Here is a 25177-nt window from a genome sequence, read left to right as displayed (position 1 = left end):
ACCTACCCCGACCACGCCCACTTACAAAGCAGCGAGACATACTCCCTCCCCAGCCCTGCAAGACAAAACAGCCTCGCCCAGTGAAAACCGGGGTGGCTCTTTAATGCCACCTGCTGCACATAGAGCGAGGACATCACCGCGTTTGTGTAGCACTCGTCCAGGAAGACGCGGTGCCGCTTGGCGAGCAGGTACACCTCCAGCCCAAGGGCGGGCGTCTGGGCCTGCTTCTTTTGTGTTTTGCGCCACAGAGCGCTGCTTTCCCGAATAAACAGCTGTTTTTCCTCTTTCAGGTGCTTGTTTTTTTTGTTGCGGTCAACAATCAGCGATAGGGTGGCTTCGGGCCGGTTGAGAAGAACGTTCTTCATCAGATCGACTAGATTCTCTCTCTGCTGCTTTTGCAGGACGTGGGCCAGCCCGGCGTCGTAAACCACCAAGGCTGTTCTTTGCTCGGCCTGAACGACTGCCAGGTTCCCCGGGTGCAGGTCCGAGTGGATAAACCGGTCCTGAAAGGTCATTTTGAGGAACAGGTGGACAAGAGCCTCGGCACTGGAGGGCCCAACCTTGCTCCCCGCCCAGTACTCGGTAACAAGCATGTTCTTGGTTGCAACAACCGGCCTGGGGAAGATGTAGCTGTACCTGTGTCCTCTGAGGGCTTCTAGCACCCGGTTGCCACGCGTGTTGCTTTCCAGTGTCGATTGGAACATCCAAAAGTTGCGGCGAAAGGTGTCTGTGTTGTTTTTCTCGTTTCTGAGATCAACCTGCTTCTGCATCATTCCCTGGAACTCGGAAAAGAACCTTTCAGCTCCAAACATTTTAGATAGTTTGTGAAGCACAAAAAGATCGGCAAAAATCTGCACCCGGGTCTGCGGGTTGATGATTTTCACCGCGCAGTCCCTCCCGCCCAGACTAACCCGGTACACCTGTGAGATGCACCCCGCCCCAATCCTTTCGTGTATGTTTTCCTTTGGGAGAAGAACTCCCGTCTCTTGCAAAAAGACCTCCTGAACGTTTGGCACGCCTGCATACGGCGCGTTCATTTGCAGCGTGGCCAACCTCTTCAGCAAATACGGCGAAAGAAGGTCTGGCCGCGTCGAAAGAAACTGCCCCAGCTTCATTGCCACCGCCCCGTTCCCAGCAAGCACCCGAAAGACCAGCTTTGACCCGACTCGCGCCGGAAGCAGCAGTGAAAAGAGAGCCAGAGGTAGATCTACCGACACACACCGCGCAACCTTCACTCCTGACAGAAAGTAGTCCCAGCAACTTGCCTCCTGCTCCACACGCCGAACATGCTCGATCGTTTTGCTCCGCACGTCCACCTGCGTTCCCGCCGGCCTGGGCCGCAGGAGAGAGAAAGGATACGACACTTCCATTTGCAAACCAAATTTTTTCCTCTTATATACACGTGAACCTTATTAGATTGGCTCGGGTTTGGGTTTTTTGAGCTGCGCCCCTCTCCCTGGAGGCACTCTAAAGAGATGCAGCCTTCGGCTGTTTGTTTGGTTTGATTAGCTCCCTAGATACATCGCCCCCAAGCTATAATACATCCCAATGTTTACTATTGTTGATGCATTGGACACAGCTGGTTCGGGTGCTTGTGTTCGGGTTCGGAGTCATGCATGTTTGCGCCAAACGAACCTCTGGGCCTATCACCGACAAAGACCTTGCCAAAGCAGCCAAAAAGAAATCGCCATCTGACAAGGATGCGGCCCCAGCCCTCCCCGGCTTGGACCTTTTGTCAAAAACCCTCAAGAAGACCTCCAAAGCCAAAGCTGCGCCTGAAGACGGGGACGATGAGGCAATTGCTGCTAAAAAGTCTTCCAAAACAAAGACCAAAGCCTCGGCCCCAAAGAAACGCCCCGCCGAAAAAACAAAGCCCTCAAAAAAAGACGCCGTTGACGAATCTGATGATTTTTCAGAGGAAATGCTTCCTCCGGCACCCAAATCTGCTAGCTCCGGCATTGGCGTCCTCCACATCCTTGGGTTTGCAGCTGCAGGCCTTGGATTTGCCATTGCCGCCATTTCCTTCATAATTTATGCTGTTTCCAAGGTGGTGTCTAGACGCTCGCGGCGTCTTCGCTATATGGAGTCTCTCAAGCCAGCATACATCCGCAGAGGCGATGGACTAGACGAGTACAGAGAAGTTATTGAGTAGAATTTATTCAGCAATGTCCATACAGATGCACTTTCGTTTATTCAGCAATGCAATGCCCATACAGATGCGCTTTCGTTTATTCAACAATCTCCATACAGATGCGCTTTCTTGGCTCGGGATGCTTTTCTTCCACCGGTGCTGGTTTTTCTTCTATGTCTGGTGCGCCCTCAATGATGCACCCTTTTCTGGGATGAATGATAAGATCAACCACACTTAGCAGGTGGGAGGCCTCCTCAGTGGCTATAGACACGCTAAGTAGCTGCCGCAGTATTACAACGTAGTTTGAGACTGTCTGGTGAATGTCTGGCGAGTTAAATGGGATAATTACGCTGTAAAGAGTCTTCCACGCACACAGCAGCAAATCAGAGTACCTTTCAAACTCCAGGCATTCAAGCATTGTGCTGATATGTTCTTCGCTACATACCTTGTGTGCTTCCATTGCAAATAAATTTTTTAGTGCTTAAACCGGAAAGAAACCACATATCCGTTAACATTTGCAGCGAAACAGTACGTGCTTCTCTTCTTTCTTCGGCGAACCTCCAAGAACACCTCTGTCACGCCCTCTGGCTCCTTTATCTTTATCTTGGTTTTTGAGCTAACCACAGACAAGTGCCTGACTCGGGGAGACTGTGTTTGGGTCGCAGGCTGTGTTCGGGTTTGGGTTGTGGGCTGAAGGTTAAGTTCCAGCCTTGGCTCGGAGCCCGTCCCAAATTTGGGCCTTGGGTTGGGATTTGCTCGGGACAGTTCGGGTTTGGGGGCAACACTGCCCTTACGAATACTTTTTTTGGTACGGGTTTGAAACAATGGATTTAGAAGGGAGATTTTGTACTTGGTGAGCGCCTCGCTTTTCAGAAGAGTCAGCCGAATAAACCGCTGCCGGCCAATGCGCTGCATTTCAACAATGTACTTGAACGTCAAGGGCAGAGAAAGAGTGCTGGGGAGAGAGTACTGTATTTGTCCAAAACAAACAGTGACCAAAGGCACAGGCCCCAAATCCTCCATCTGTGATAGTTTTAGCTGGTATCTTCCGTTTTTAAAGGCCATTTTTATGCCATTGAGGGCGACATCTGACTGGTAGGCAGCTTCTGAGGGCAGGCCTTTGTCCGGGGCAAGAAAAACCAGAGCGTAGTTCCCAGACACTTTTTCTTCAATGGCAAACGGCGCTCTCACGCGGAGAGTTTTCAGGCAAACAGACACTTCCTCCACTCCGTTAACAACCGCAGAGAGACAGTATTTCTCAGAGCACGCGTTATCTTTCACAAACGATATTTCTTCCATTTTAAGTGTTTTATCAGTGGCAGACACGCTGTACATCTGGTGGGGCATGGTGTACTCCACCTCGCCATCTTCTTTCGTCAGCTTAACGCTGTCGTAGACGCTATCTATGAAGACACACTCTCCATTGTACAAAAAGTCTCGATGCATTTAGTAAACAAGAAAAAGACTTTCAATTAAGCTTCAATATTAAAACCTTTGCTTGTAAAAAATTTGCAATGGTAGAACTCAGTGGAGGACCAAAAATAGACAAAACTGACGCAACAGTTATAAATTTTGACAATCTCATAGATAATCACAAGGAGAGGGTTGAACAGATTCCAGAGACAAAGGACATCCCCCCTTTTGTCTTTTCTTTTGAAGATATTGCATATAAAAATGTCTTACACAGTGTTTCCAACAGTTTGGAGAGCGGAAAGATGACAGCTATCTTGGGACCGTCAGGCGCAGGGAAAACAACCCTTCTTAAGATTATCTCCGGAAGAAAAAGACAAACAAGGGGCGTGATTTCCTCAAATGGCCACAAACTTTCTTCGAAACAGATAAGAAAGCAAACGGCCTACGTCCACCAAGAAAACCACCTATTGCCTCTGCTTAAAGTGAAAGAAATGCTGGAGTACACCATTAAGCTAAAAGCCCCGAAAGAAGAAGACCCAGGGGCCCTGGCAGACACCCTGCTCAAAACGCTCGACCTCTACCACGTAAAAGACACCCGCATAGGCGACCCAATCCAGGGGAGTTCCGGGATTTCAGGCGGAGAAATGAAAAGACTCTCAGTTGCTCAGGAGCTTATTTCAATGCCAAACACGCTGTTCCTGGACGAGCCCACCAGCGGCCTAGATTCAAAGATTTCTGAGTCTTTGTTGCTGCACATGAAAAACCTGGCACGCTCGGGGATGCTTGTTGCGCTTACAATCCACCAGCCGTCCTCGGATATCTTCCACATGTTTGACAACATCATTCTTATGCGATCGGGCAACATCATTTACTCGGGAAGTGTGCCAAACTGCATTGTGTACCTGGAGCAGCTAGGACATCCCTGTCCCAAGTACACCAACCCGGCAGACCACATCTTCAGAGTCTTTGAGCACTTTCCGTCAAGCCCAACCCATATGTACGCCGGTGAACAAACAAAAGTTCCGAAACACAGGACCGTGCGCCACAAAAAGACGACGTACACCCAAATAGCCAGAGAAACCAGGATTATCATCTCAAGGAACTTTATCTGTGGGGTCCGGAACAAAAAGTACCTTTTAGCCAAAGTCTCACAGGCAATGGTTATTGGCATGGTCACTAGCATCCTTCTATACAACATACCAGGACAAATAGACCACCAGCAAGAGACAAACACGCTTGGGTGCTTCTGGGCCATTTCAATGGGTATTTTTGGGTCTTTTTCTTACGGGGCTGTTTCGGTGCTGTTTTCAGACCGAAAGCTCTTTATCAAAGAGTACAGCTCAAACTACTACTCCTTCACAGCATACTTCATAGCCAAGGTGGTGGTAGACTTCATAATTACGTGTGTCCACCCACTAGTTGCCGTTCCAATGATTCTTTTGTCTGCGCGCATTGGCTCAATCATGCACATTGTGACCTGTTTGCTTCTGGGAGCTGTCGGGCACAGCTTGGGGCTGATGGTGGCTTCGCTTTTAGATAGCGTTGAGATCGCGCTTGCTGTGTTCCCAGCAGTTGTTTACCCGATAAACATGCTCACGGGAACAGCAGTAGACACCGAGAGCATCGTTAAGCCCCTAAAGTTTGTGCAGTACCTCTCGCCAACTAGGCACGCGTACAACATCATGGTTAAGCTGCACTACCGCGGGGAAACGGACGTAAGCCCCAAGATAGAATCACAGCTGAGAACGTTTTTAAGCATTGAGGAGTCATTCTGTGTTCTTTTGTGTGGGTATGTTGTTCTTATTCTTCTTGCCTCTTTTTTCCTTAAGAGGAAAGTATTAGCCCAAACAAAACGCTAAGCGCTAAAATTTTTTATGAGAGTCCCAGAGGTGCAGAATGCAAACTTCCAGACTCAAGAGACCCCAGAAAAGCGCCGAAGAAAAAGAACCAAGCGCTCAGAGCAAGCAGAGGAAAGCACACTCTTTCCCGAGGTTCCCTTTAAAACCATCCAAATTTCAGAGTTTACGTCTACAGCCACCAACAAAGACCACAAGACCTATAGACAGTTTCTGGCACAGAGGAAAAACGGAGAAAGAGTCTCTCCCGTTAATTTTTTACAATAAAAGACTTCAGTTGAGCTTTTGTGGGTCCGAGTCTTGTGCTGGTCCAGGTAATTTGTGTGGTGGTCTAATTAAGGACTGGTCTTTGTATTGAGTGGTGTCTGGGGCACTCTATTTGGGTTCAGGGCCGAGCACTCTATTTGGGTTCAGATTTAGGTTTGGGTCTTTATTTGGGTTTGAGTCTTTATGTTTGAGCAATTTCAAGTTTTTAAAGAATTTTATGGAGCTGGAAAATGAACTACAGCGGTTAACCGTCACTAAAAAGCATATTAACATCGTGTTTATAGGACACGTCGATGCAGGAAAGTCCACAATTGGTGGACAAATACTCTACCTCTCGGGAAAGGTCGATAAAAGAACCTTGGAGAAGTACGAAAAAGAATCGCGCGAGAAAAACCGAGAGAGCTGGTATCTCTCGTGGGCGCTCGACAGCAACCCCGAAGAAAGAGAAAAGGGGAAAACCACTGAGCTGGGACAGGCATACTTTGAGCTTGAAAACACGGTTGTGCAAATTCTTGACGCGCCAGGACACAAAATGTATGTTCCAAGCATGATCCAGGGAGTCAGCCAGGCAGACGTCGCCATCATCGTTATCTCAGCCAGACAGAACGAGTTTGAAGCAGGTTTTGAGAAAGGGGGGCAAACAAGAGAGCACATCTACCTTGCCAAAGCCTCAGGCATTCCAACCGTTTGTGTGGTGGTAAACAAAATGGACGAGCCAACAGTTCAGTGGTCAGAGGAAAGGTACAGCCAAATCATCAACTCAACCCAAAAAATGCTTGGGGCCCTATTTGGCAAAGAAAACCTTACCTACATCCCAATCAGCGGCTTCCTTGGAGAAAACATCGAGGAAAGGGTGCCCAAGAGCACCTGTGGGTGGTACAAGGGCCCAAGCTTTTTTGAGTACCTAAGCGCGCTCAAGGTGCCAAGAAACGAGACAGGCCCCCTCTCAGTGGCCATCACCGATGCCACCAGGGACATGGGGAACTCCCTGGTGTTTGCGCGCGTAGAACAAGGTATTCTGGAAAAAAAAGCCGTTAAACTCATGCCAGGATCAAGAAAAATAACAATAACATCTATTGCCAAAGAAGAGGAGGAGATAGACCGGGCTGGCCCGGGAGAGTGTGTCAGGCTAAAGTTCAAAGAGACAGAAGACCTCTCGCCCGGGGACATGCTCACCTCCCCAGACACCAACAGCATTCTAGACTCCAACTACTTCATGGCCCAGCTAAGCATCCTGGACGCCAAGTCCCTGATTACCAAGGGGTACGGCGCAATCATGCACATGGGAAGCAGAACGGTGCCAGTAAGTATAGGAGAGCTCTACAAAAAAACAGACAACAAAATCCACAAAGTCAAGTTTACCAAAACGGGAGATAAAGTCGTTGCAGAAGTTTTCGCAACCGAAATTATTCCACTTGAAGTATTCCAGGCAGGCAGACGTTCAGGCATTTTTACGCTAAGAGATGAGTCACGAACAGTTGGTTTTGGAAAAGTGCTAAAAATCAAAGAAAAGAAGTAAAGCAATAGTTTTTTTTACTAAGCATGATGAACACGGCACAAACAGAAGAAGATTCACCACCAAGACACAACAGCACCCCAAAGGAGCACACTTTTGAAACCAAGAAGGATGCACTGCCACTCAAAGAGAAGGTAGAAACCCTGGAAAAACAGATAAAACAGACAATCAACGAGTATGAAAGACTCTCAGATATTGTAGAAAAGCTGAAAATCATCAACACCCTTCTTTACAAAGAAGTCTGCAAGGAGTACACCGCCATAAAAAACACCGCCGCTGACGAAGAACACCACCACTAGCACCACCACTGACACAACCCAAACTAGCCCAGGCACAGCCATTGAGACAGTGTACGGTGCACATTGGGCAGGGCGGTCGTGCACAAGGAGTGTGGGGTGTGGGAGGACGGGTAGGGTGTGGGGAATGACTTATTCAATAAGTTTAATGAAAATTTACGTAAAATATATTTATGGCAGAAGCAGGCCCAGAGACGTGTTTGAAGGAGCTCTATGCCCGGTGTTTATTCGATTCGGCCGAGTTTTTGTGTAAGTCCGGGATAGTAAATGACAGTTTGGTTACTGTAACGAATGAGTCACTAGTTATTTCCAGAGCTAGAAACCTGTTTTATATGAAGGAGTACCACCAAGCATACTTTTTGCTAGAGTGCGCCAGGGGGGAGCAAAGGTACAGCTACTGCACATGCTGCTCGTCGGAGAAGGTTTTTCTGAGAAACTATGCACTGTACATTCTATCACAGATTAAGTCAGAGGCTGTTTCAAATTTTTCAGTTGAAGGCTCCCAGGTCACCGACAAAGCACTTGACGAGGGCATTCGGCACTCTTTGCGGATGCAGGGAAAGAAAAAGAGCTTTTTTGACTCCCCGGTCTTTGATGACGGTTATTTGGTGTTTCTCCTGTTTCTCTCAAAAAGAGAGCACCTTTCGTCAGCAACCCTGAAAAAATTATTACTGTATACGGTAAAAAAGCTGCCATACTTTTGGGAAGTTTGTAGAATGCTCTCAGAGATTGTGACGGCCTCAAACCTGGAGGAGGTCTCGGGGCAAGTCCCAGATAAGCCCATGCGGATACTTTTCATCCTTTATGTCGGAAGCAAGCGATCGATCCTCCACCCGTCCCTGAAAAAGCTTGTGAAGGCCGAAGCCTTTACCGATCCAGTTATGACCACCGACTATGCCCAGTCCATGATCGCTGGCCTTGCCAGCCACTACAACTACCACGAACAAGCCATCTCGATTTTTGAGCAAATTGTTGCCAAAGGACAGATCAGGGACAATCTCGATCTTTTTACCAACGTCCTTTTTTCCACGGGGGAGGTTGAAAAGCTGGCAGCTCTTCTCCTCGTTGTCTACACCAGATATTACAACCTGCCACTCTACCACTATGTTTCAGGTAATCTGCTCTCCCTCAAGGCCAACCACATCAGCAGCATAGAACAGTTCCAGCAAATCCTCCGGGAAGACAGGCCGGGAGAGTTTGACATTGCCTACGTCTTTGTGGCCCAGGAGTACCTGCGCCTGAAAGACACCTGCTCCGCCATCAAAGCGTGCAACGTTGCCATCAAAAAAAACTACAACGACCACCGCGTTTGGTCAAACATGGCGCAGATCTACTACTCGATTGAGATGTTTGAGTACGCCCTCCACTTTTTCAGGAAGTCGGCAGAGCTTGCCCCAGCTAACTTCAGGATTTATGAGGGCTTAGGCCAGTGTTTTGATAAGCTGAAAAAATCAGCAGAAGCAGCCAGGTGCTACAAAAAAGGAGCCAAAGAAGGAAATATTCGCTGTATTTCCCTTTTAGGAGATCTTCTCCACCGACTCAAAGACCCAGAGTGCACCGTTTTCTACAAGAAATACCTTGAAATTGGCCTGGCCCAAAAGAGCGCCGAAACAAAAGCCAGCTTCTGCTTTGAAACGGCAGAAAGGTTCCTTGAGCTCCTGGAGGGCCAGGCCGACGCCAAAGAAGTGGCCAGCTTTCGCAACCGGCTCAGCATTCAGCGACACAGCACGCTTTAATAAAGACAAATTTTCTCAGTTTAACGGTTTTATTAAGAAGAGGCACTCAAAAGAGTCTGTCTCTTTCTTGTAAAAGGGTTAGATCTGTCCTTTCTGTCTTCTGCTGACCTTGACCTAACAATTCTTTGGTGAACAGCGCATGAAATACAGTATTCGAGCTTGTAGTAAAACTTGGGAACCTCAAAGTCTTCGTAGACAGAGGCTAGTTTTATGTCGTCAAAGGAGGCTGTGTCAATAACGTTCCTGATGTGGAACCTTTTGATTGCCTTGTCCTTGGGGCAGCATCGGAAGCAGTTCTCGCATCTGATGTTTCTGGTGTGTCCCCTGTTCTGTTTGGCTCTTCCGTGGTTTCTTCTCTTCTGAGTCATGTCTGGGGTAAAAAAAAGAGAAAATCTATTTTACTTGAGAGGAAACTTGAAAAAAACCGAAGTAATCATTGCCGACAGAAAAACAGCAACCAGGATCATGGGGCCGTTGTGGTCGTCGTATGGCCCCGGGTTCTTGTTTTTTAGCTGGTTTGCTCTCCAAAAATAGAGGTAGAGCGCATAAAGCGAGAAAATGACGGAGACCACGACGAAGCATACCCCGGAAAGAGCTGCCTGTCTGTCTCCCAGGCCCATTAGTGCCGCGCCTATCCCCCCAATGAAAATGGCAAAGTGGAGCCAGGAGAGGAAAGTTCTTTCATTGGCAAAAAAGACTTTGGGCTCGATGCGCACGGGCACAATAATAGGCTTGTCTGCGTCAGCAGCGGGTACTGCGTCTGACTGTGGGCGTATAAGTGAGGTCGATTCGTAAAAGCTCTTTTCTTTTTCTCCGGCCATTGTTTGTGTAGTGTTTGGGTCTGTTCTGTTTTGTATTGTTGGTAGTGCATAATTTGATCCAGCGGCTGAGGAGTAGGTTGAGGAAAAAGCAGAGGGCTGGGCTGTGGTGGGGGCTGAAGAAAATCCTGATGTCAGGTGTGATGCAATATTTTTTAATCGGAGTAAAATTTTGATTAGCTCCTCAGAAATGTCTAGCAGCTTTGGATCAGTGGGAAGATCCTGCTCGATCTCTACCGCTCTCTTTTTACAGGTTCTGATTTGGTTGTACCAGTACGGAACGGAGGGAACGTCGGGGTAGTGCACTGAACATGCGTGGAGGTACTTGGAAAACTTGTCAACCGGAATAACCAGCGGCGTGTTCATTAGCTGAACAATCCATTCAGGCTCTGCTCCCTCCTCTAGTTTAACCTCAAGAATCGCGTACGGGAAAGACTTTCCATCTAGACCGTTCCACATGGTGAGATTTGTGTCCATGGAAAGGCGGACGGAAGAGTCTTCGGGGAACTGGAAGGCTGTTCGGGTATAGGCAGTTTTTACAACGGGGACAAGACCTAGCTCGCCAATTAGGGAAAGCACTTCGGCGTAGAGGCTGTGCGCTTCTGGGGCATTGATGCTTTTTATCTCGTCCCAGACATCAATGCCTTGCGAAAAGATGGGAATAAGCTTGGTATGGATGAGAAAGCGTCTTTTGGTGCTTCTTTCACCCGTCCACCCATCTTCGTGGGTTTTTAGCTCGACGTAGGCGATGAATGAAGACTCCCCATACTTCCGGATGCGGAGGGCCTTGGCGCCCTGGTCTCTTTTGATGCGGTGCTCATAGAGGTAGAACTCCGGGGTATCAAAGTATACGCTGGATATGGTGGACGAGATTCGGCCGCTGCCGTCGTCTCCAAAGATGTAAACGGGGAGGTATGGTATAATAAGAGACAAAACTGTTTCGACGTTATCTGGGTGGATCCAAAACTTTTTGGTGCGCCGTATGAAGCAGGTGTTGATGTTAGACGCTGCTTGCAACCCTTTCATGTGGATGAGCATGTGCCCCAGGCTATAAATCATTGATTCAACCGAAACCAGCTTAAGCATCTGCTTAAGTGCCTCTTTTTCGCTGCTTTCCAGGGCCAGGCCGTCTATGCAGTCGGCAGCCAGGCGGATATCATTGGCGTGTCTTAGCACCATGAGGCACATCTCCAGGTACCTTTCTTCCGAGACACTTTCTCTGTTTCGGGCAGTTTGGATCATTCGGTTGATCATAGCCGTTCTAATGGTGCAGCGAAAAATAAACTCATTGACCAAGTCTTCAGGGAGCGCATCTGTCTGTGTGCTGCTAATGGCCATGGTCGTGCCTGGCCCCTTGCTTATATAGACCCATTGTAACTATGTTTCAAAAAAGATAGTCCTGCTACGCTGTTTCTTTTGCAGATATGCCTGGAGGGTTTTAGGCGATTCTGGAGGTTCCAGGAATGGTGCGTGCATGTGCGGCCCCAAGAAAAAGACGTGTGCGCTGGTTTGGGGCGTTGCCATGGTTTATGCAACTGTTTATTTTTCGAGGCCCAATAGATTTCGGGGTGGGCCAATAGCAGCTACTGGTCTAAAACAGGGTGAACGGGGGTGGCGCCTAGAATGAGGGGTTGTAGCTTTTTTCCAAATGCGCCACAGATAGTTTGGGCCCGGTCTTTCTCGTTTGGTGCAACAAGGGTAACAGCTATGGATGATTTTCCAAACCTTCCGCCACGCCCAATACGGTGCAGATACTCTTCACTAGATAGGGGAATGTCGTAATTAACCACCAGGTTGACGTGTGCGGCATCAATGCCTCTTGACATCACATCGGTTGAAATAAGAACCCGGTGCTTTCCGGAAAAGAAGCCTTCGAGTCTTTTGTCTCTTTCCAGCTGCTCCAGTCCACTGTGGATGGCTGTAACGGAAAACTCGTGCATTTTCATTGTTTTTTCCAGGTCTGAGACGCCTTCTTTGTTATTGGCAAAAATAACTGCCTGGGAGATAGAAAACGTCCCAAAAACGTCGCAAAGTGCCTCAAACTTGTCTGTTTGTTTCTTTACCTCGGCATAGTACTGCGCGATTCTGTCCACCGACAGCTTGTCCTGTGGTACCAGGAACATTTGCGGCGTTTTAAGCAGCGAGCTGAGCATTTCCTTTACAGCGCCTGGAAGGGTGGCGCTGACAATCACAAGCTGTGGGGCGCTTTCTTTTAGCGCATCAAAGATGCTTTTAACTTGTGTTCCAAACCCGTTATCTAGTACCCGATCTGCCTCATCAAGAACAACCATTTTCGTGCCTGCAAAGCTTTTTGGTCTTTCTCTGAGAAGCTGCAGCACTCTGCCCGGCGTGCCACAAACCACGCCGCAGTTGGTCTCCACCGCCTTCATGTCTGCGGAGGCTGAATGCCCCCCAACAGCACAGTGCCCCTTGATTTTGGAGAACTTCGCCAAGCTGTCAAAAACGGAAAAGGTTTGGAGTGCCAAGTCCCGCGTGGGCGACAGAATAAGCCCCTGGACCCCCTCCCCGCCGTCGCCCAGCCTCTGGAGCAGCGCTAGCAGAAACGTGGCTGTTTTTCCGGTGCCGTTTTTAGACTGTACAACGGTATCTTTTCCCAGAACAATGGCCGGGATGGCTTCGCACTGGATGGGCGACGGGGATGTGAATCCGTGGGCGTAGACACCCCTCAGGATGTTTTTGCTTAGGCCAAGATGCTCAAAGCTCAGCTCTGAACATTTCATGTAAAATTTTGCGCTTTCTCACTTATGGCTGCAGAACAAAAGAAGCAGGCTTTGGTCCACAACATGAAAAAAGAGAAAGATGTGCCAGGATACCTTAGATGGCAGCACCTAACCTCTGGCATTGGCAATGCAAAACTTCCCTCTTCTATTCTGTTGCTTTTAAGAGTAATTCCGCTGACAGACTCGGTGATAGCCTTTAATGACACAAAACGCCTCACCAACACGCTGGCAGCAGTTACAAAAACAGTCTCGCAACTTGCCAGGCAAACAATCACCGAGAAGCACTACCGGCAGATTCTCTCAATTTTTGGCCCCATTTACACCTACACCCTATCACACCTCAAAAAAGAAGCTGTCATCCTGATTGAGGCCGAGGAAATAGAAAACAAAGCCATGCACTGCGAGAAGAAAGCGACTGAATGGGTGCGCCGGGCTTACACGGCCACAGTTGGTGAAAAACGCCGATACACACCTGAAGAAACAAAAGATTTAGACTATCTCCTAGCAACAGATAAGGAGTTTCAGATAAGCATTCCAGAAATGGACATAGTTGACAGAGACCCAGACAAGCCCTTCAGAGACGTTTTGGCTTCTTCCATTGCCGTCTCAGAGCCCCAGGGTCCGCCCACCCCCAAAAACCACACAACTTCCCCAAATATTTCGCTAACATATGCAAAGCCGGCCAACCCCCGAGCCCTTAGTATTCTTGAGCGTATCCGAATAAGAGAGGAGGAGAGAAAAAAAGAGTTTATAAGACTGGAAATCGAGAAAGACAAGGAAGTCGAGAAGATCGTTCATACAATCTACCTTCTTTGTGTCTCTGAGGAGAAAAGATCGTTTGAAAAGACGTTTCTCCAAAAAAGAATGCCAGCACTCAACCGAGGCACTCTGGACATAAACGATGTAATTAAACACCCAGACGCCCGAACATACATAACCGTTAAAAAAGTAGAAGGCAGAGAGTATCTTCTCTTCAACTTAGACGCGTACAAACAGACCCGAACCATTTTGCAGGCAAACGCTGCCAAACACTCCCCAAGCCCGAACTAGAACACGCCGATTAACAGGACGGGCGCTATTCAGGCAGATCCTTTGTACGATGCCCACACGACCGTCAACAGAAAGAACAAGTTGCCAATTATGGTAAGCAGATGAAAAACTTCATGGTACCCAAAGGTTTCGGGCCAAGGATCGGGCTTTTTGGCTCCATAGACCGCGCCTCCTAGGATGTAGGCGGCGCCCCCAAGAATGCAAAGAATCCCAATAACAGACTCCTCCACAAAGCACTTCATTGGAAAAAACAGTGCTGCCGAGGCCCCGTGCAAAACGTAGTACAAAACGTTAACGTACCGGGGAAGGGTGGTCAGAAAAAAGACTTTAAGTATGCCCAAACCCCCGATAACGTACGTTAAGGGCACATACGTCATGGCAGACGCGGCGTGTGGTCCGCACGTCTCTTTAATCGCCATGGCTACGCAGGTTTGCGTCCCTGAAATTAGCAGAAAAATTGAAGAATGATCAAGTTTTCTAAAAAACGCTTCTTTTTGCTTGCTAGTCCATGCAGTAAGGTGGTAGGTGCTGCTCACCCCGTAAAGTATGATTTGGGATGCGAAGTAGATCGTAAGGTATATCTTGTTTGTGTTTTTCATGAAAAAAAGGAGAACGGCGTACATACATAGTGCTGCATAGAAGGCAACTCGGTGGAGCCGGCCCCTCCAGTAGGGCTTAATCTTTGCGGTTAGGTAGGAGGAGGACTCGTCACACGCCGAATCTTCTTCACTTGTAAGGGTTTCGGTCGGCGTTAGCTCATTACTAGTCAAGTTTTGAGACACTTCTCTAACAATTGATGCCTCCTGTGTTGTCTCCATTAAATAATGCTTTCAAATTTTTACTAATACTGCTTTTGGCAGACAATAAAGTAGTTGCCATGATCCTTCCCCTGCTCCATAATGTCTACATTGCATGTGGAGACAAGGTTCTCCAGCTCTCCTTCTTGAAATAGGTGGTAGTACCTGTTCAGCATGTTTTGTTTTTTCCACCCTACAAAGACGTCATTAGCCACGACTTTGGGCATGGTTTCTGTGATGGAGGTGTCTTCAATGGCTTGTAGACTGACAAACTTAGCTGGCGCGCCCTCAGGCGTGTCGCTCCACACATACACTAAAAGATACCCCCCAGGTTTTACCACCTCAACCATGTGTCTAACCGCAGCGAGCCTTCTTTCTTCTGTGGAGAGGTGGTGGATAACAGCAATGGAGATGGCTACGTCGCACGAAGACGCTCTGACTGGAAATGCATCTGCCAGATCAACTCTTCCATAAAAAGCTCCAGACTGTCTTTCTCGGGCGATAGACAGAAGCCCGTGGGAGTAGTCAAGAGAAAGCGTTCTCTCGGGGAAGAATGTGTTTCTTCCATTACCCGATCCAGCATCTACAACAACATCTGTATCTTTAACGTACTTCTGGTAAAAATATTCTACTTTGGGCCATGTTTTGAACCTAGTAGCTGAAAATTCCTTTGACGAGTCCTCGTAAAACGCATGGACGTGCTTTTGCTCAAACACATGCATTCTTTTGCAAATTCTTTAGTATTTATAGTGGGGGAAGCGGAGAGCTATGAAAATTTTTTCATTGCTGCTACTCCAGTGTAAGAAGGTTTCCTGCCGAATGGAAAACTCCCTTGTTCCAAAGAACTCCGTCATTGACATAGTCCTTGTCGACCCCAAAGAGAAAGAACTTGAATTTTTGGATGCTCAGGCCGAAACAATTTGCTCAATTAACAATGAACAGAACGACTTTGTCCTCATGATGGTAATTGAGAGCATCAGAGAAACATGCACTGTTAAAAGCACTGAGTTCACCGACAGTATGTTTACCACCATTGATGAGTTAGAAGACATTCTTGCTGGAACATCAGTTATTTCCTCAATTGGCGAAGCAAGGACCAAAGCTCTCTTTTCCCTTCTTCTTAGCTCGCGCATTGAAAGCGGTGTTCTTGCATGCACTAAATGTAATGAAACATACCCCATTACCAATGGCATCATTGATTTTGTCCAAAAAGAAGAAGCTCTTGGCTCCTAAGGCAAAGGTTTGTGACTGTTCACGACTGTTCGAAAAAGCTCTGGACTGTTTGGGACGGAAGGTCAAAGAGTTTGAGATAAAATGGATCAGATAAAGATTATCATCACAGTCAGACAGGGATAACTAAAGAATCATCATTTCCAAGGAGAGTTAACTATTAAAACTGGGGGTGTAAAAAATAAATTATTAAATACCTCCATTCTTGGGTTAAGCTATGTACTTTAAAAGGTCGGGTAATAAGTTGGTACTTTAAATAGCACAGGTACTTTAAAAGGTCAGGGAATAAGGTGTGCACCTTAAACGACTGGGTACCTTAAATGACTGGGTACCTTAAATAGCTCGGGCACCTTAAATAATAATAGCTCGGGTACTTTGAGTTTATTAATGGGAGGCTGGGCAGAGAAAAAAGATGCTTTGGAAAAGCTTCACGGTATTTGGAAGAGAAGAAAGATGCTCTTTCGAGAAGAAAACAGCACCCTTTTAAAAGTAGCTAAACGAGCTACTCGGGCACTTGAAAAGCAGAAGAAGTGTTTTCCAGAAGGACGCCCAGCTCCTTTGAGTGGTAAATAAAAAGCGGTAGTAAAATACTCATAAATTTCTTAGCCCCAATGTACGGAGTAATAATGACAAAGTACCGAATAACCAGGAGGGAGAGAAAGAACTCGTTCCTTGTGAGGGACTTAGGAACTGAAACCTCCCCGCCCAGAGCCAGCTCTAAAAACTCCGAGCAGGGAATTGCCGAGTCTTTCATGCCGACCGAGCACCCTAAAAGTTTCAAAATTGAGGCGGAGTATTGGTGCATCTCCTCTGTTTCAAGGACTCTGAGGGTGTAGGAGAGGTAGTCTAGGTACATTGGCATGGCGTGGGACAAAAGCTTTTTTTCGGGAAGGTTTGAAAATTCGTTGTTTTTGTTGGCGTACGGGAACTTGGGGGGGTGGTCGCGAATGATGCGATTGACCTCTTTAAGAAGCGTGGTTTTGAGAGCGTACGTTTCAACTGAGGCTCTTTTCTCTTTGGTAACTTTGGATATGTCACTGAGCGAACTGTCCACCCACTTTTTGAGCGCAAACAAAAAAGAGTCAGGTAGCTTGTTTTTGCGTCCGTAGGTGTAAATGTCTGATGAAGCCACAAGCTTTCGCTGCTCAAGGATCGCAAGCATTCTTCGGTGGCTTTTTTGAACGTCTGTGTGATGGAGACGGTCTCTGCCCTCCCTTTCCACCGGGATGGTGTCTGGAGTAAGCGAAAGACAAAGACCTGGGGTTTTGGGGACACTTTCGCACCTGAAAGCCTTTAAAAAGCGGGCCACGTACTCCTCCGACTTAAAACTTAGCCTAAACCAATGAACACGCATGTCGTTAACACAATCAACCACGAATTCAAGCGATGGCGGGTAGATGGAAGATACACAAATGTCGATGTGTTCGGTAGCAGCGTCTTCATTAGGGACGGGAGAGCAACCCCAAATCTCTTTTTTCGGGATAACTGCTCTAGTTGCGTCGCTGTACATGAGGATAAGCGTGTCTTTCGTGATGATGACGGAGCCCTGGGGCAGCTCAAACATGTCGACAAAATCGCCAACAACATCGGGTAGCTTAGCCCCCGTTTGAATGAGCTTAACCATCTTCTTGTAGCGCTCGGTAGCATCCAAAAGCTCTCCCATCTTTACCGAGTGTTTGTGGAGGGTTCGGATCTGGTCCTGGAAGGTGGTGGACCCGTGGCTTGGGCGCCTGAGAAGCTTTTCAGCCTCTTCGGTATACATCCGGTACTTGATCACTCGGTGGTAGATGTCCACCAGCAAGAATGCAACTGTGCACCTGTTTTTTTGCTCAATGGCTGTCATTTCGGGTTTTGAGACTCTCTTGTAGTGTGAGATGGTTTCCTCAACCGTTTTGATGTACTCGACAAAATCGGCTGAGTAGATGATTGCTGATACCTCTTCCAGGTAGGCAATGTACGGAAGAGTGACGTTTTTCATTGTAACTTCAGCTTTTTGCTCGCTTTCAATGGCTTTTAGCAGGTCAACCATTTGTTCAAGCGTTGTCGGGCTATTCGGGCTATTTGTGGTGTTTCGGGCTTTGGAGGTGGAGCCGCTTTGGGCACTGCGGGCAAGGGTTGTTGCTGAGATGTACTCGTTTGTCTCTACAGCTACAGGGAGTGTAGACCCGGCCATGTTCACAAACAACGTTATAAATCGGTTAATGATGCATTCTAAATTGGCAAAGATTTCTCGATAGTCTTTGTTGTATATCCAGGCACCTATCTCCTCTATGCACTTTTTACTGTGAACAAGTGTCATGATAAACTTGAACTCCCCAACATAGAAGTGGTGCTGGAAGTGTTTGAGCACCTGGTACACCTGCTCTTCACTAGTTACCTGGCTTGTTTCCCTGCCCTGCTCTTCGGCGCGGCTGCTTTTTTCAGGTACTCGCTCGCTTTTTCCTGCGTGCGCCTCTTCAAAAACCACCTGGTACTCTGGGTCGTGCTCGTCTTCATCTTTTTCTATCCTGTATGCCACCAGTGCATCAATTGGGCTGTTTTTTCGGTTAAGTCTTTCCACACCTGAAAAGTCTCCTTCAACGTACGTTTCCACCTTGTCTTTTCTTATCGTTCCAAGAATCTTCTTCCTGAAAAGATCGGCAATACCTGAAACAATAATGTTTGCCAGGCTCTTCTTCTTAGCCACCACCGAAACACTCGCCTCTTCTGGCGCTTCCCCCGTGCTTGTAAGGATTTGCAGCTCCAGAACATTTACTTTCTTGCTCTGGGCCCTGCCATACTTCTGCGCCTGGATGCTCTCTATGGCTAGCGCCATAAGTCGTTGAATGTTTTCTTCTTTTTCAGTACTACCGGATAGAAGCTCTCTCTCGTACTGAAAAGAGAGAGTGTACTCCGCGCCAGCAAACAAAGCCTTGTTCCACCGCTCCCACCCTTTTTTCCTTCGGTTCTCATGAAGTACCACCGGACCTTTGCTTGTAAGGATGACGTAATCTACCATATAAATTAAAATAATCAAAGAAATTAAATCATTTGAGCTAGCTTGAAGGACTGTGATGATACATGTGCTGTGTTTGTGCTGCATTTGTGTTGTGTGCGTAGTTCTGATTCTTCGTAAATGTACCAAATACAGACCAAATCTTAATTTATTGCTCCAGAGCCTTTACACGACTGGTCCAAAAAGGAGCGCTGTTTCTAGTGACGGTGCATACCACCGAACCACTTGCCTCGACCTCTGTCCCCGCATACTCCGAGCCCAGCCCTAGGTGGCGCAGGGCATCGCTTAAAAGCTGCATAGCTGGAACAATAACCGACTTGGAGCTAAAAATATCAAAGACTAAAGAGACTTTTTGTGTTGGAAGCTTTTCAAGCTCTTCTTTCACAATACGTGTAATTATCCCCTTTAGGAAAGGCGCACTCTTTTTTCCTGCAACGTTTACTTCTATATTTGGAAGGTCTGTTTTTGTAGGAAGACCAAGTGTCTCCTCCTCCCGCGCCTCCACAAGAATGCTTGCAACGGCCAGAACGTCTCCCTGGCAGCGGACAAAGCGGGTCACGTTTTGGTGCTCTCCGCTCACTAGCGTATCCTCCATTTTTTCAATTAAAAATTCCCTTTTTATTTGTCGCAATGTCTGGGAAGAAACTAGCAGAGATAGAACGCACGGGAAGAAAGATTCAGGAGGGGGGAAAGATCGTGTTCTCCCTGGTGAAGAAGCTAGGATACACACAAAGTGGTGGAGAAATAAAGCCAATCCCAAAGCCAGTACCGTTGATCTTCACTGAGCGCAGCAAAACAGAGAAAGAGCTAAGAAAAGAGGTTAAAAAACTCTCGGCACTGAAAGAAATGTTCAAAAGCGGCGCTAAGGAGGATAAGATAAAAGAAGAGGTTGAAGTGTACAAAAAAGGGGTTGATCTGATGGTAGAGCTGGAGGAAAGCATCTCCTTGTGTCTTCGCGAAGAAGCACAAAAGTTCTACAGCGCAGATCTAAAAGATAAGACCTTAATAACCATTAAAAACATTGATTTGGAGGCAAAAATAAGAAAGTATCCGCAAATAGACACCCACCCCTTAAAAGTACTTCTGTCACAGGACGGTGCCGATAAAGCCGTTCTTGGCCCCGCCCTTGATGACTACTACGATGGAAAGATCCAAACCATGGAGCTGCTTAACCACCTTGCTAATAAAAAGACGGAAGAGGCCCCGCCGAAGGAAGAAGCGTGGAAGGGAGACGTTTCCATCTCCACCCGCCGGAAAAAAAAGGATGCTGATGAAAAGAAAAGAGTACCTGAAAAAGAAGAAACACTTTTTCCACAGTTGCAAAAAAAGATTAACACCCTAACCATCCCCTTCAACATCCAAATTATTAACAGTTTGAGGCACCCGCTGCACTACAACGACACCTGCGCCTCCCTTCGTCTCAGGCCAGAGTTCTCAGAGTGCCCGTCTTTTTTCCCAAAAAAGCCCATTGCTCTCCTCAGCAGCCCAGAGTTCTACCAAAAGCTTGATATGGACACACTTTTCTTTATCTTTTACTTCCACCAAAACACGGCCTGCCAGTACTATGCTGCCAAAGAGCTGAAAAACTACTCCTGGAGACTGCACACTAAATATATGGCGTGGTTCCAGCGCCTGGAAGAGCCTGTAGTTCTCACGGAAGAGTACGAGCAAGGAATATACATTTTCTTCGACTATGAAGTCACCTGGACCAGCCGGAAGAAAGAAAACTTCCGGTTTGACTACAAGTATCTTGAAGACATAGACCTGTAATAAACATAACATTTAGTTTTATTATTTATGAGCATTATTCTGAGTGGACTAGAACTGTTGGTAAGAACGAGCGGGGACGCTCTTCACGTGCTGTCAATGCTTGTACTTCTTCTAAAGATGCGCAGAACGAGTTCTAGCTCAGGAATTTCTCTAAAGTCACAGATTCTTTATGTTTTGGTGTTTTTCGGGAGATACTTGGACCTTTTGTGGGTGTTTATTCACCCGCACAGGATCTTCCAAAGCAATCGTCTCATATACAACACGATCATGAAGTGTGTCTTTATTTCGTGCCAGGGCTACATTATTTGGGTTATTGTCAAAATATACCCCCATACCTACGACAAGGACTGTGATGAGCTGCCACTCTGGGTGCTTATTGCCCCGGCACTTGCTGGCGGCTTTTTCCTGATGTCCTGGGGGTCTTCTTTTCTCAAAACCGCCATTAACTGGCTGTGGTCGTCAAGCATTGTTCTGGAGTCTGTTTCCATACTCCCACAGCTTGCAATGCTGCACAAGCGCGGGGAGGGCGAGAGTCTGACCATCCACTACATCATCTTTTTAGGTCTTTATCGGGCGTGCTACATGGTGGGCTGGCTGATTAAGTGGATGAACAATGGGGGGTACCACTCCATTCTTATTTGGAGCGCAGCCATTCAGACGCTCATATATGCAGATTTATTCACCACATATGCCCAGGCATTCATTTCAAAAAGGAAGAAGCTGACAACAACAAATCCGGTAGAGTTTTTAAAGGAGGCGTTTGGTCGTAAAAAATAAACGGTGTCTAAAAACTTACCTGAACGCATTTATTTTTTGGGCAATTTTTTAGCAAGAGCTTCTTCAAAGAAAACCACTAGCTTTGACACGTTTTGTGGGCACTCGTTGCAGCTGCCGCGGTAAAAGGTGTCGAATGTCTTTGTCTCTGAGAAAGCAACCTCTTCAGCTAGGTTGATGGTGTTGACAATAAGCATGTCAATGATTTCAACAAGCTTCTCTTTCTCGCGAATGCTTCTTTCTTTGGCAGCAATCGCTTTTTTTAGGAGACACCCTGTTAGCTGGGTGTTGTTGGTGCGGTAGTATACACAGGCTATCTTATCTGAAACAGGCATCGGGAAGCGTGTTTTTCTGCTTTTATCGCTGGTTCTGCCGTTTTATTGGGCGCTTTTCTGTGGTGTCTTTTCGCTCAGGTCGGACTGCTTGATGTACTGCTCAAGCAAAGCGAGATCAACTGCGGTTTCACCAATGTCCTGGAAGCCAATAATCCCCCCAATAAAGAATCCTTTGGTGAATGTTGCCAAATATGGCAATTCGGTTATTTCCAGTTTTTCGGTGATGAAAGGAAACATGGCTGCATCTGCCAAGAGAAAGTCTATCTTGGGAAACTTTGGCGCTATCTCCTCCAGGGCCTTGTTCATTTCCTTGCACCGCTTGAATGCTTTCTGGTAAAAGTGGACAATCATGGTGTCTGTCTTTGTTTTCTTTAAAAGAAGCGTCTCGTCCTCTATTTCCCTAAGGGTTCGCAACTTTTGCAGCTCTGCCATACGCTTGGCTGCAAACTCTTCCAGGATGTTGCTGTCTCCTACGTCCATTGAAAATAATTATTGTTTCGTTTTTCTTACTTTGTCTCAGAGCCTGTAATAAATAGGATAGTCTTTGGTGGTAGGAGGCATGAACAAGAGCAAAATAGAGTGGGGATGGTTCAAAATCCTTCTAACCTTGGTTGTTTTCCTGTTTACCATTGGAATTGTATTTATTAGCCTTATGCCGGTGCTTGACGGAAGACTTAAAGCAACGGACACCTTTACGCTGCTAATTGGGCTGGCGTGTTCTTTCAGGATGTTGGAGTTTCTCTCAGTTTCTACTACCAGCAATTTGTTCCTCTGGATCTTCAGCACCCTGGTTCTAGATATGCTAGGGTTCTTTGGGCTGAACTACACAGATATGATGGGCATTCTTGAGAAGATAGGGCAAAGCTCTGGATCAGCACCCGCCCCAGAAGGATAGTTCGGGTTTGGGCAGATCTCCGGGCAGGTCTTTGGGCAGGTCTTTGGGCAGGTCTTTGGGTAGTGTGCTTTAAGGTTCGGGCTCAAATTAGAGTTCAGCGTCTGTTCAGAGTCTGTTCAGAGTCTGTTTGGGGTGGAGATAGACCCAATCTGGCGCCTGTGTACTACCAAGGGTTGTCAAAGCTTGTAGCTGACCACGTTACAACCAGCTCTGAAGATCCAGCCTCTGACGCTGACTGTGGGGACGAAGCTGGCCCCTGGGGGTTGATGAGAAGATAGAACTTTCTTATTTGCTGCGATGAAACCCCAATAAGCCTGGTTTTGTTGGAAAAGAACCTTGAAGAGCTGCAATCAATCGTTATTTCTTTGCCACCCGAAGAAAGAGATATACATGCATCTTTGACCAAAATAGGAAAGTTTTTTTCAATAGCCTTCATGTGCTGTATATTGTCAAGTAGATGTTTGTTCATTTCTTCCAGATGGTCTTCTCGCTGCATGGAGAGTTGGTGTGGTGGGTGCGAGCTTAAAAACCCATCTGCAGGGTTCTGAGGGCAGCTCTTGATAAATAAATCTTCAGAGACCTTATCAAGTGTTCTTGCAACGGAAAACGCGTGGATGTACTCGGTGCTTGTATAGACAAGAAAAACAGGATTGGATTTGGATGGTTTGGTGAGGTAGAACACCCCACACCCTCGAATTGAAAGGTCTATTAAAAACGGGTACAAACCAGATGTTGTTTCTCTATCTGCTATCGCCTGGCGGTAAATATCCTCAAAACGGTCATGCTCTTCCTCTGGAGTTCTAAGAAGCCGGGGGCAGGGTACAGGATGTTCAATCACCTCGCTTCCAGGCGGTGTGAGGGCTGTTTGGGCTATTTCCGAGACCTCGCACAAAAGAATGTTCATGTGGTTCTTGGTGGCACACATGTACTCGTGGAGGGTTAGGTTATACGCACAGAGAAGGCGACTGTGGATGGCTTCGTACCTGGCTTCTTGTACGCCCTGCTCCCTGCGCCAGCCTGTTTCTTTGGCAACGTACTCTTGGATGCTGTTTCTTAGGTCAAAATCAGCTTTCCAGATGTCTGCAGCACCTTTCAACGCCTCCGCTCGTTTTTTTACCCCCGTCTCTATGCAGGCGTAGTACTTGGTGCGCTCTTCTTCAAAAAGAGCATCCCGTTCCTTTTCTTGGGCCAGCCCCTGGGAAGCAAGCTCAAGTGCTATTTCCAGGTTGTTTGAGACAATCTGCGATACCTTCTGGATGTTTTGCAGGGTGGTGGCCTGGGTGTCGCAAAACTTAAGAAAAGAGAAGAAAATAGGGTCGTTTTTCCATCCTGATAGCCGCGGCTTAGACACTGCCTTGGCAAAGCCTTCAATTACAGTCGTATATGCATGGGCAGCCTCTCTGTACGCGCTAAGCATCCACTTTCCCCGCTCAGTTAGATCAGTCAATGCATCCAATGGCTTCATTCCACAAACAAACCAAATTCCAACAATAAACAAACCCGAGCACACACTACACACCCGAACACCACACACCAACCCGAAGATCCAAATGTTGTAATATTTTTGCATAAAAGCACCATGAATGAAGAAGAGACCTATTCTACCGAGCAGGAGGCCATTGCACGGCTTTGTTTGCTTGAAACGTATGCTGGTACTGAGCTAGATCCTTCCGACGAGTTTGGTTTCTTAAGCATTTGTAAAGCCTTTAAAATCACCGAGAAAAACAGGCTGGAAACAGACTCAGAGGCTGTAGAGATCATGCTGCGCCTTAAAAACCTGTGTATAGGGCGTGGGCTGGCAATAGACCGCGATTTTGAAGGGCTGCTTGGAGAAACAAGAGAAAGAGAGGAGCTGGAGAGCATAGAAAAGGAAAACGACCGGCTAGAGATTGAGTTTGCCCAAACAAAGGAAAAACTAGCGGCCATGTACGTCCAGAAGACTAAGTTGGAAGAGCTGAGGAAAGAAAAAGCTTACCTTGAACAAAAACTGAACACTCTTGAAAAAACAGAGAAACTTTCTTCGGTCTCCCAGGAAGCTGTAAGGCTTGCCGAAAGCCTGTCCGTAGCAACAAAAAAGGAACCAAATGGAAAGATCCAGCCCATCCTGCCCGAATGCGTTGAAGAGTTTCATGCTCTTTTTCTTCCATTTGTGAGCCTTTCAGTCGACGCGGTCAACTTTTTGTACAGCCAGCTGGTGGTAGACGCGTCCCAGGCCACCACCAAACAGCAGGCCATTCTAGAGTACATCTCCCATGTCAAAGGAATACAGACTCTCCGAGACATGCGCAACCACAGCAGCAACCTCAAAAAGCGCACAGACTCTGCCATTCTTGAAATCCTGATAGATAGGAAGAGCATAGAGGTAGAAACACTATGCACACTAACCAATCTACCGCGGGAAAAGGTGATTGAGCGAGTTTTTTTCTTATCAGCAAAAAATGTGATTAGGTTTCAGCGGATAGAGGATAGAGTTTCTTTTTAGGCCAGCTATGGCACAAAACACCGAAAACACGAAAAAACCGAAAACCCGAGAAACTGGAATGGGTAGTGTTGTAAA

At 47.1% G+C, this 25177-nt stretch overlaps 25 protein-coding genes across 25 annotated transcripts; 12 read left to right on the top strand and 13 right to left on the bottom strand.

Annotated features, from left to right (window-relative positions):
* Positions 1-2: 2 nt before the first annotated feature.
* Positions 3-1370, bottom strand: NEDG_00994 (uncharacterized protein; the record flags this gene model as incomplete). Its single annotated transcript, XM_067688412.1, has 1 exon — positions 3-1370. One exon carries the CDS (start codon positions 1368-1370, stop codon positions 3-5), a length of 1368 nt encoding a protein of 455 aa, XP_067543600.1.
* Positions 1371-1564: 194 nt separating this feature from the next.
* NEDG_00993 (uncharacterized protein) lies at positions 1565-2152 on the top strand (the record flags this gene model as incomplete). Its single annotated transcript, XM_067688411.1, has 1 exon — positions 1565-2152. One exon carries the CDS (start codon positions 1565-1567, stop codon positions 2150-2152), a length of 588 nt encoding a protein of 195 aa, XP_067543599.1.
* A 76-nt stretch (positions 2153-2228) lies between these two features.
* On the bottom strand, positions 2229-2591 carry NEDG_00992 (uncharacterized protein; the record flags this gene model as incomplete). Its single annotated transcript, XM_067688410.1, has 1 exon — positions 2229-2591. The coding sequence occupies one exon, from the start codon at positions 2589-2591 to the stop codon at positions 2229-2231; it is 363 nt and encodes a 120-aa protein (XP_067543598.1).
* A 14-nt stretch (positions 2592-2605) lies between these two features.
* Positions 2606-3577, bottom strand: NEDG_00991 (uncharacterized protein; the record flags this gene model as incomplete). Its single annotated transcript, XM_067688409.1, has 1 exon — positions 2606-3577. One exon carries the CDS (start codon positions 3575-3577, stop codon positions 2606-2608), a length of 972 nt encoding a protein of 323 aa, XP_067543597.1.
* Positions 3578-3645: 68 nt separating this feature from the next.
* On the top strand, positions 3646-5403 carry NEDG_00990 (uncharacterized protein; the record flags this gene model as incomplete). The annotated part of the gene is made up of 1 exon (XM_067688408.1): positions 3646-5403. One exon carries the CDS (start codon positions 3646-3648, stop codon positions 5401-5403), a length of 1758 nt encoding a protein of 585 aa, XP_067543596.1.
* A 15-nt stretch (positions 5404-5418) lies between these two features.
* NEDG_00989 (uncharacterized protein) lies at positions 5419-5667 on the top strand (the record flags this gene model as incomplete). The annotated part of the gene is made up of 1 exon (XM_067688407.1): positions 5419-5667. The coding sequence occupies one exon, from the start codon at positions 5419-5421 to the stop codon at positions 5665-5667; it is 249 nt and encodes an 82-aa protein (XP_067543595.1).
* Positions 5668-5884: 217 nt separating this feature from the next.
* NEDG_00988 (peptide chain release factor subunit 3) lies at positions 5885-7186 on the top strand (the record flags this gene model as incomplete). Its single annotated transcript, XM_067688406.1, has 1 exon — positions 5885-7186. The coding sequence occupies one exon, from the start codon at positions 5885-5887 to the stop codon at positions 7184-7186; it is 1302 nt and encodes a 433-aa protein (XP_067543594.1).
* A 23-nt stretch (positions 7187-7209) lies between these two features.
* On the top strand, positions 7210-7482 carry NEDG_00987 (uncharacterized protein; the record flags this gene model as incomplete). The annotated part of the gene is made up of 1 exon (XM_067688405.1): positions 7210-7482. One exon carries the CDS (start codon positions 7210-7212, stop codon positions 7480-7482), a length of 273 nt encoding a protein of 90 aa, XP_067543593.1.
* A 170-nt stretch (positions 7483-7652) lies between these two features.
* On the top strand, positions 7653-9215 carry NEDG_00986 (anaphase-promoting complex subunit 8; the record flags this gene model as incomplete). The annotated part of the gene is made up of 1 exon (XM_067688404.1): positions 7653-9215. One exon carries the CDS (start codon positions 7653-7655, stop codon positions 9213-9215), a length of 1563 nt encoding a protein of 520 aa, XP_067543592.1.
* A 32-nt stretch (positions 9216-9247) lies between these two features.
* Positions 9248-9583, bottom strand: NEDG_00985 (40S ribosomal protein eS26; the record flags this gene model as incomplete). The annotated part of the gene is made up of 1 exon (XM_067688403.1): positions 9248-9583. The coding sequence occupies one exon, from the start codon at positions 9581-9583 to the stop codon at positions 9248-9250; it is 336 nt and encodes a 111-aa protein (XP_067543591.1).
* A 30-nt stretch (positions 9584-9613) lies between these two features.
* On the bottom strand, positions 9614-11371 carry NEDG_00984 (uncharacterized protein; the record flags this gene model as incomplete). Its single annotated transcript, XM_067688402.1, has 1 exon — positions 9614-11371. One exon carries the CDS (start codon positions 11369-11371, stop codon positions 9614-9616), a length of 1758 nt encoding a protein of 585 aa, XP_067543590.1.
* Positions 11372-11616: 245 nt separating this feature from the next.
* NEDG_00983 (ATP-dependent RNA helicase) lies at positions 11617-12774 on the bottom strand (the record flags this gene model as incomplete). The annotated part of the gene is made up of 1 exon (XM_067688401.1): positions 11617-12774. One exon carries the CDS (start codon positions 12772-12774, stop codon positions 11617-11619), a length of 1158 nt encoding a protein of 385 aa, XP_067543589.1.
* Positions 12775-12798: 24 nt separating this feature from the next.
* On the top strand, positions 12799-13824 carry NEDG_00982 (uncharacterized protein; the record flags this gene model as incomplete). The annotated part of the gene is made up of 1 exon (XM_067688400.1): positions 12799-13824. One exon carries the CDS (start codon positions 12799-12801, stop codon positions 13822-13824), a length of 1026 nt encoding a protein of 341 aa, XP_067543588.1.
* A 29-nt stretch (positions 13825-13853) lies between these two features.
* Positions 13854-14642, bottom strand: NEDG_00981 (hemolysin III; the record flags this gene model as incomplete). The annotated part of the gene is made up of 1 exon (XM_067688399.1): positions 13854-14642. One exon carries the CDS (start codon positions 14640-14642, stop codon positions 13854-13856), a length of 789 nt encoding a protein of 262 aa, XP_067543587.1.
* A 23-nt stretch (positions 14643-14665) lies between these two features.
* Positions 14666-15343, bottom strand: NEDG_00980 (alkylated DNA repair protein alkB -like 8; the record flags this gene model as incomplete). The annotated part of the gene is made up of 1 exon (XM_067688398.1): positions 14666-15343. The coding sequence occupies one exon, from the start codon at positions 15341-15343 to the stop codon at positions 14666-14668; it is 678 nt and encodes a 225-aa protein (XP_067543586.1).
* A 46-nt stretch (positions 15344-15389) lies between these two features.
* On the top strand, positions 15390-15854 carry NEDG_00979 (uncharacterized protein; the record flags this gene model as incomplete). Its single annotated transcript, XM_067688397.1, has 1 exon — positions 15390-15854. The coding sequence occupies one exon, from the start codon at positions 15390-15392 to the stop codon at positions 15852-15854; it is 465 nt and encodes a 154-aa protein (XP_067543585.1).
* A 499-nt stretch (positions 15855-16353) lies between these two features.
* Positions 16354-18849, bottom strand: NEDG_00978 (uncharacterized protein; the record flags this gene model as incomplete). The annotated part of the gene is made up of 1 exon (XM_067688396.1): positions 16354-18849. One exon carries the CDS (start codon positions 18847-18849, stop codon positions 16354-16356), a length of 2496 nt encoding a protein of 831 aa, XP_067543584.1.
* A 145-nt stretch (positions 18850-18994) lies between these two features.
* NEDG_00977 (uncharacterized protein) lies at positions 18995-19441 on the bottom strand (the record flags this gene model as incomplete). The annotated part of the gene is made up of 1 exon (XM_067688395.1): positions 18995-19441. The coding sequence occupies one exon, from the start codon at positions 19439-19441 to the stop codon at positions 18995-18997; it is 447 nt and encodes a 148-aa protein (XP_067543583.1).
* A 35-nt stretch (positions 19442-19476) lies between these two features.
* NEDG_00976 (CCR4-NOT transcription complex subunit 3) lies at positions 19477-20616 on the top strand (the record flags this gene model as incomplete). The annotated part of the gene is made up of 1 exon (XM_067688394.1): positions 19477-20616. The coding sequence occupies one exon, from the start codon at positions 19477-19479 to the stop codon at positions 20614-20616; it is 1140 nt and encodes a 379-aa protein (XP_067543582.1).
* A 27-nt stretch (positions 20617-20643) lies between these two features.
* NEDG_00975 (ER lumen protein retaining receptor) lies at positions 20644-21393 on the top strand (the record flags this gene model as incomplete). Its single annotated transcript, XM_067688393.1, has 1 exon — positions 20644-21393. The coding sequence occupies one exon, from the start codon at positions 20644-20646 to the stop codon at positions 21391-21393; it is 750 nt and encodes a 249-aa protein (XP_067543581.1).
* Positions 21394-21422: 29 nt separating this feature from the next.
* NEDG_00974 (uncharacterized protein) lies at positions 21423-21725 on the bottom strand (the record flags this gene model as incomplete). The annotated part of the gene is made up of 1 exon (XM_067688392.1): positions 21423-21725. The coding sequence occupies one exon, from the start codon at positions 21723-21725 to the stop codon at positions 21423-21425; it is 303 nt and encodes a 100-aa protein (XP_067543580.1).
* A 42-nt stretch (positions 21726-21767) lies between these two features.
* Positions 21768-22205, bottom strand: NEDG_00973 (uncharacterized protein; the record flags this gene model as incomplete). The annotated part of the gene is made up of 1 exon (XM_067688391.1): positions 21768-22205. The coding sequence occupies one exon, from the start codon at positions 22203-22205 to the stop codon at positions 21768-21770; it is 438 nt and encodes a 145-aa protein (XP_067543579.1).
* Positions 22206-22284: 79 nt separating this feature from the next.
* On the top strand, positions 22285-22620 carry NEDG_00972 (uncharacterized protein; the record flags this gene model as incomplete). The annotated part of the gene is made up of 1 exon (XM_067688390.1): positions 22285-22620. One exon carries the CDS (start codon positions 22285-22287, stop codon positions 22618-22620), a length of 336 nt encoding a protein of 111 aa, XP_067543578.1.
* Positions 22621-22783: 163 nt separating this feature from the next.
* NEDG_00971 (uncharacterized protein) lies at positions 22784-24085 on the bottom strand (the record flags this gene model as incomplete). The annotated part of the gene is made up of 1 exon (XM_067688389.1): positions 22784-24085. The coding sequence occupies one exon, from the start codon at positions 24083-24085 to the stop codon at positions 22784-22786; it is 1302 nt and encodes a 433-aa protein (XP_067543577.1).
* A 114-nt stretch (positions 24086-24199) lies between these two features.
* On the top strand, positions 24200-25102 carry NEDG_00970 (uncharacterized protein; the record flags this gene model as incomplete). Its single annotated transcript, XM_067688388.1, has 1 exon — positions 24200-25102. The coding sequence occupies one exon, from the start codon at positions 24200-24202 to the stop codon at positions 25100-25102; it is 903 nt and encodes a 300-aa protein (XP_067543576.1).
* Between the last annotated feature and the right edge of the window lie 75 nt (positions 25103-25177).

This window comes from Nematocida displodere (assembly GCF_001642395.1).
Source record: "Nematocida displodere strain JUm2807 chromosome Unknown 3, whole genome shotgun sequence".
Lineage (NCBI taxonomy): Eukaryota > Fungi > Microsporidia > Nematocida > Nematocida displodere.
Note: the sequence above shows the minus strand (reverse complement) of the source record. Positions and strands in the feature narration are given on the sequence as shown.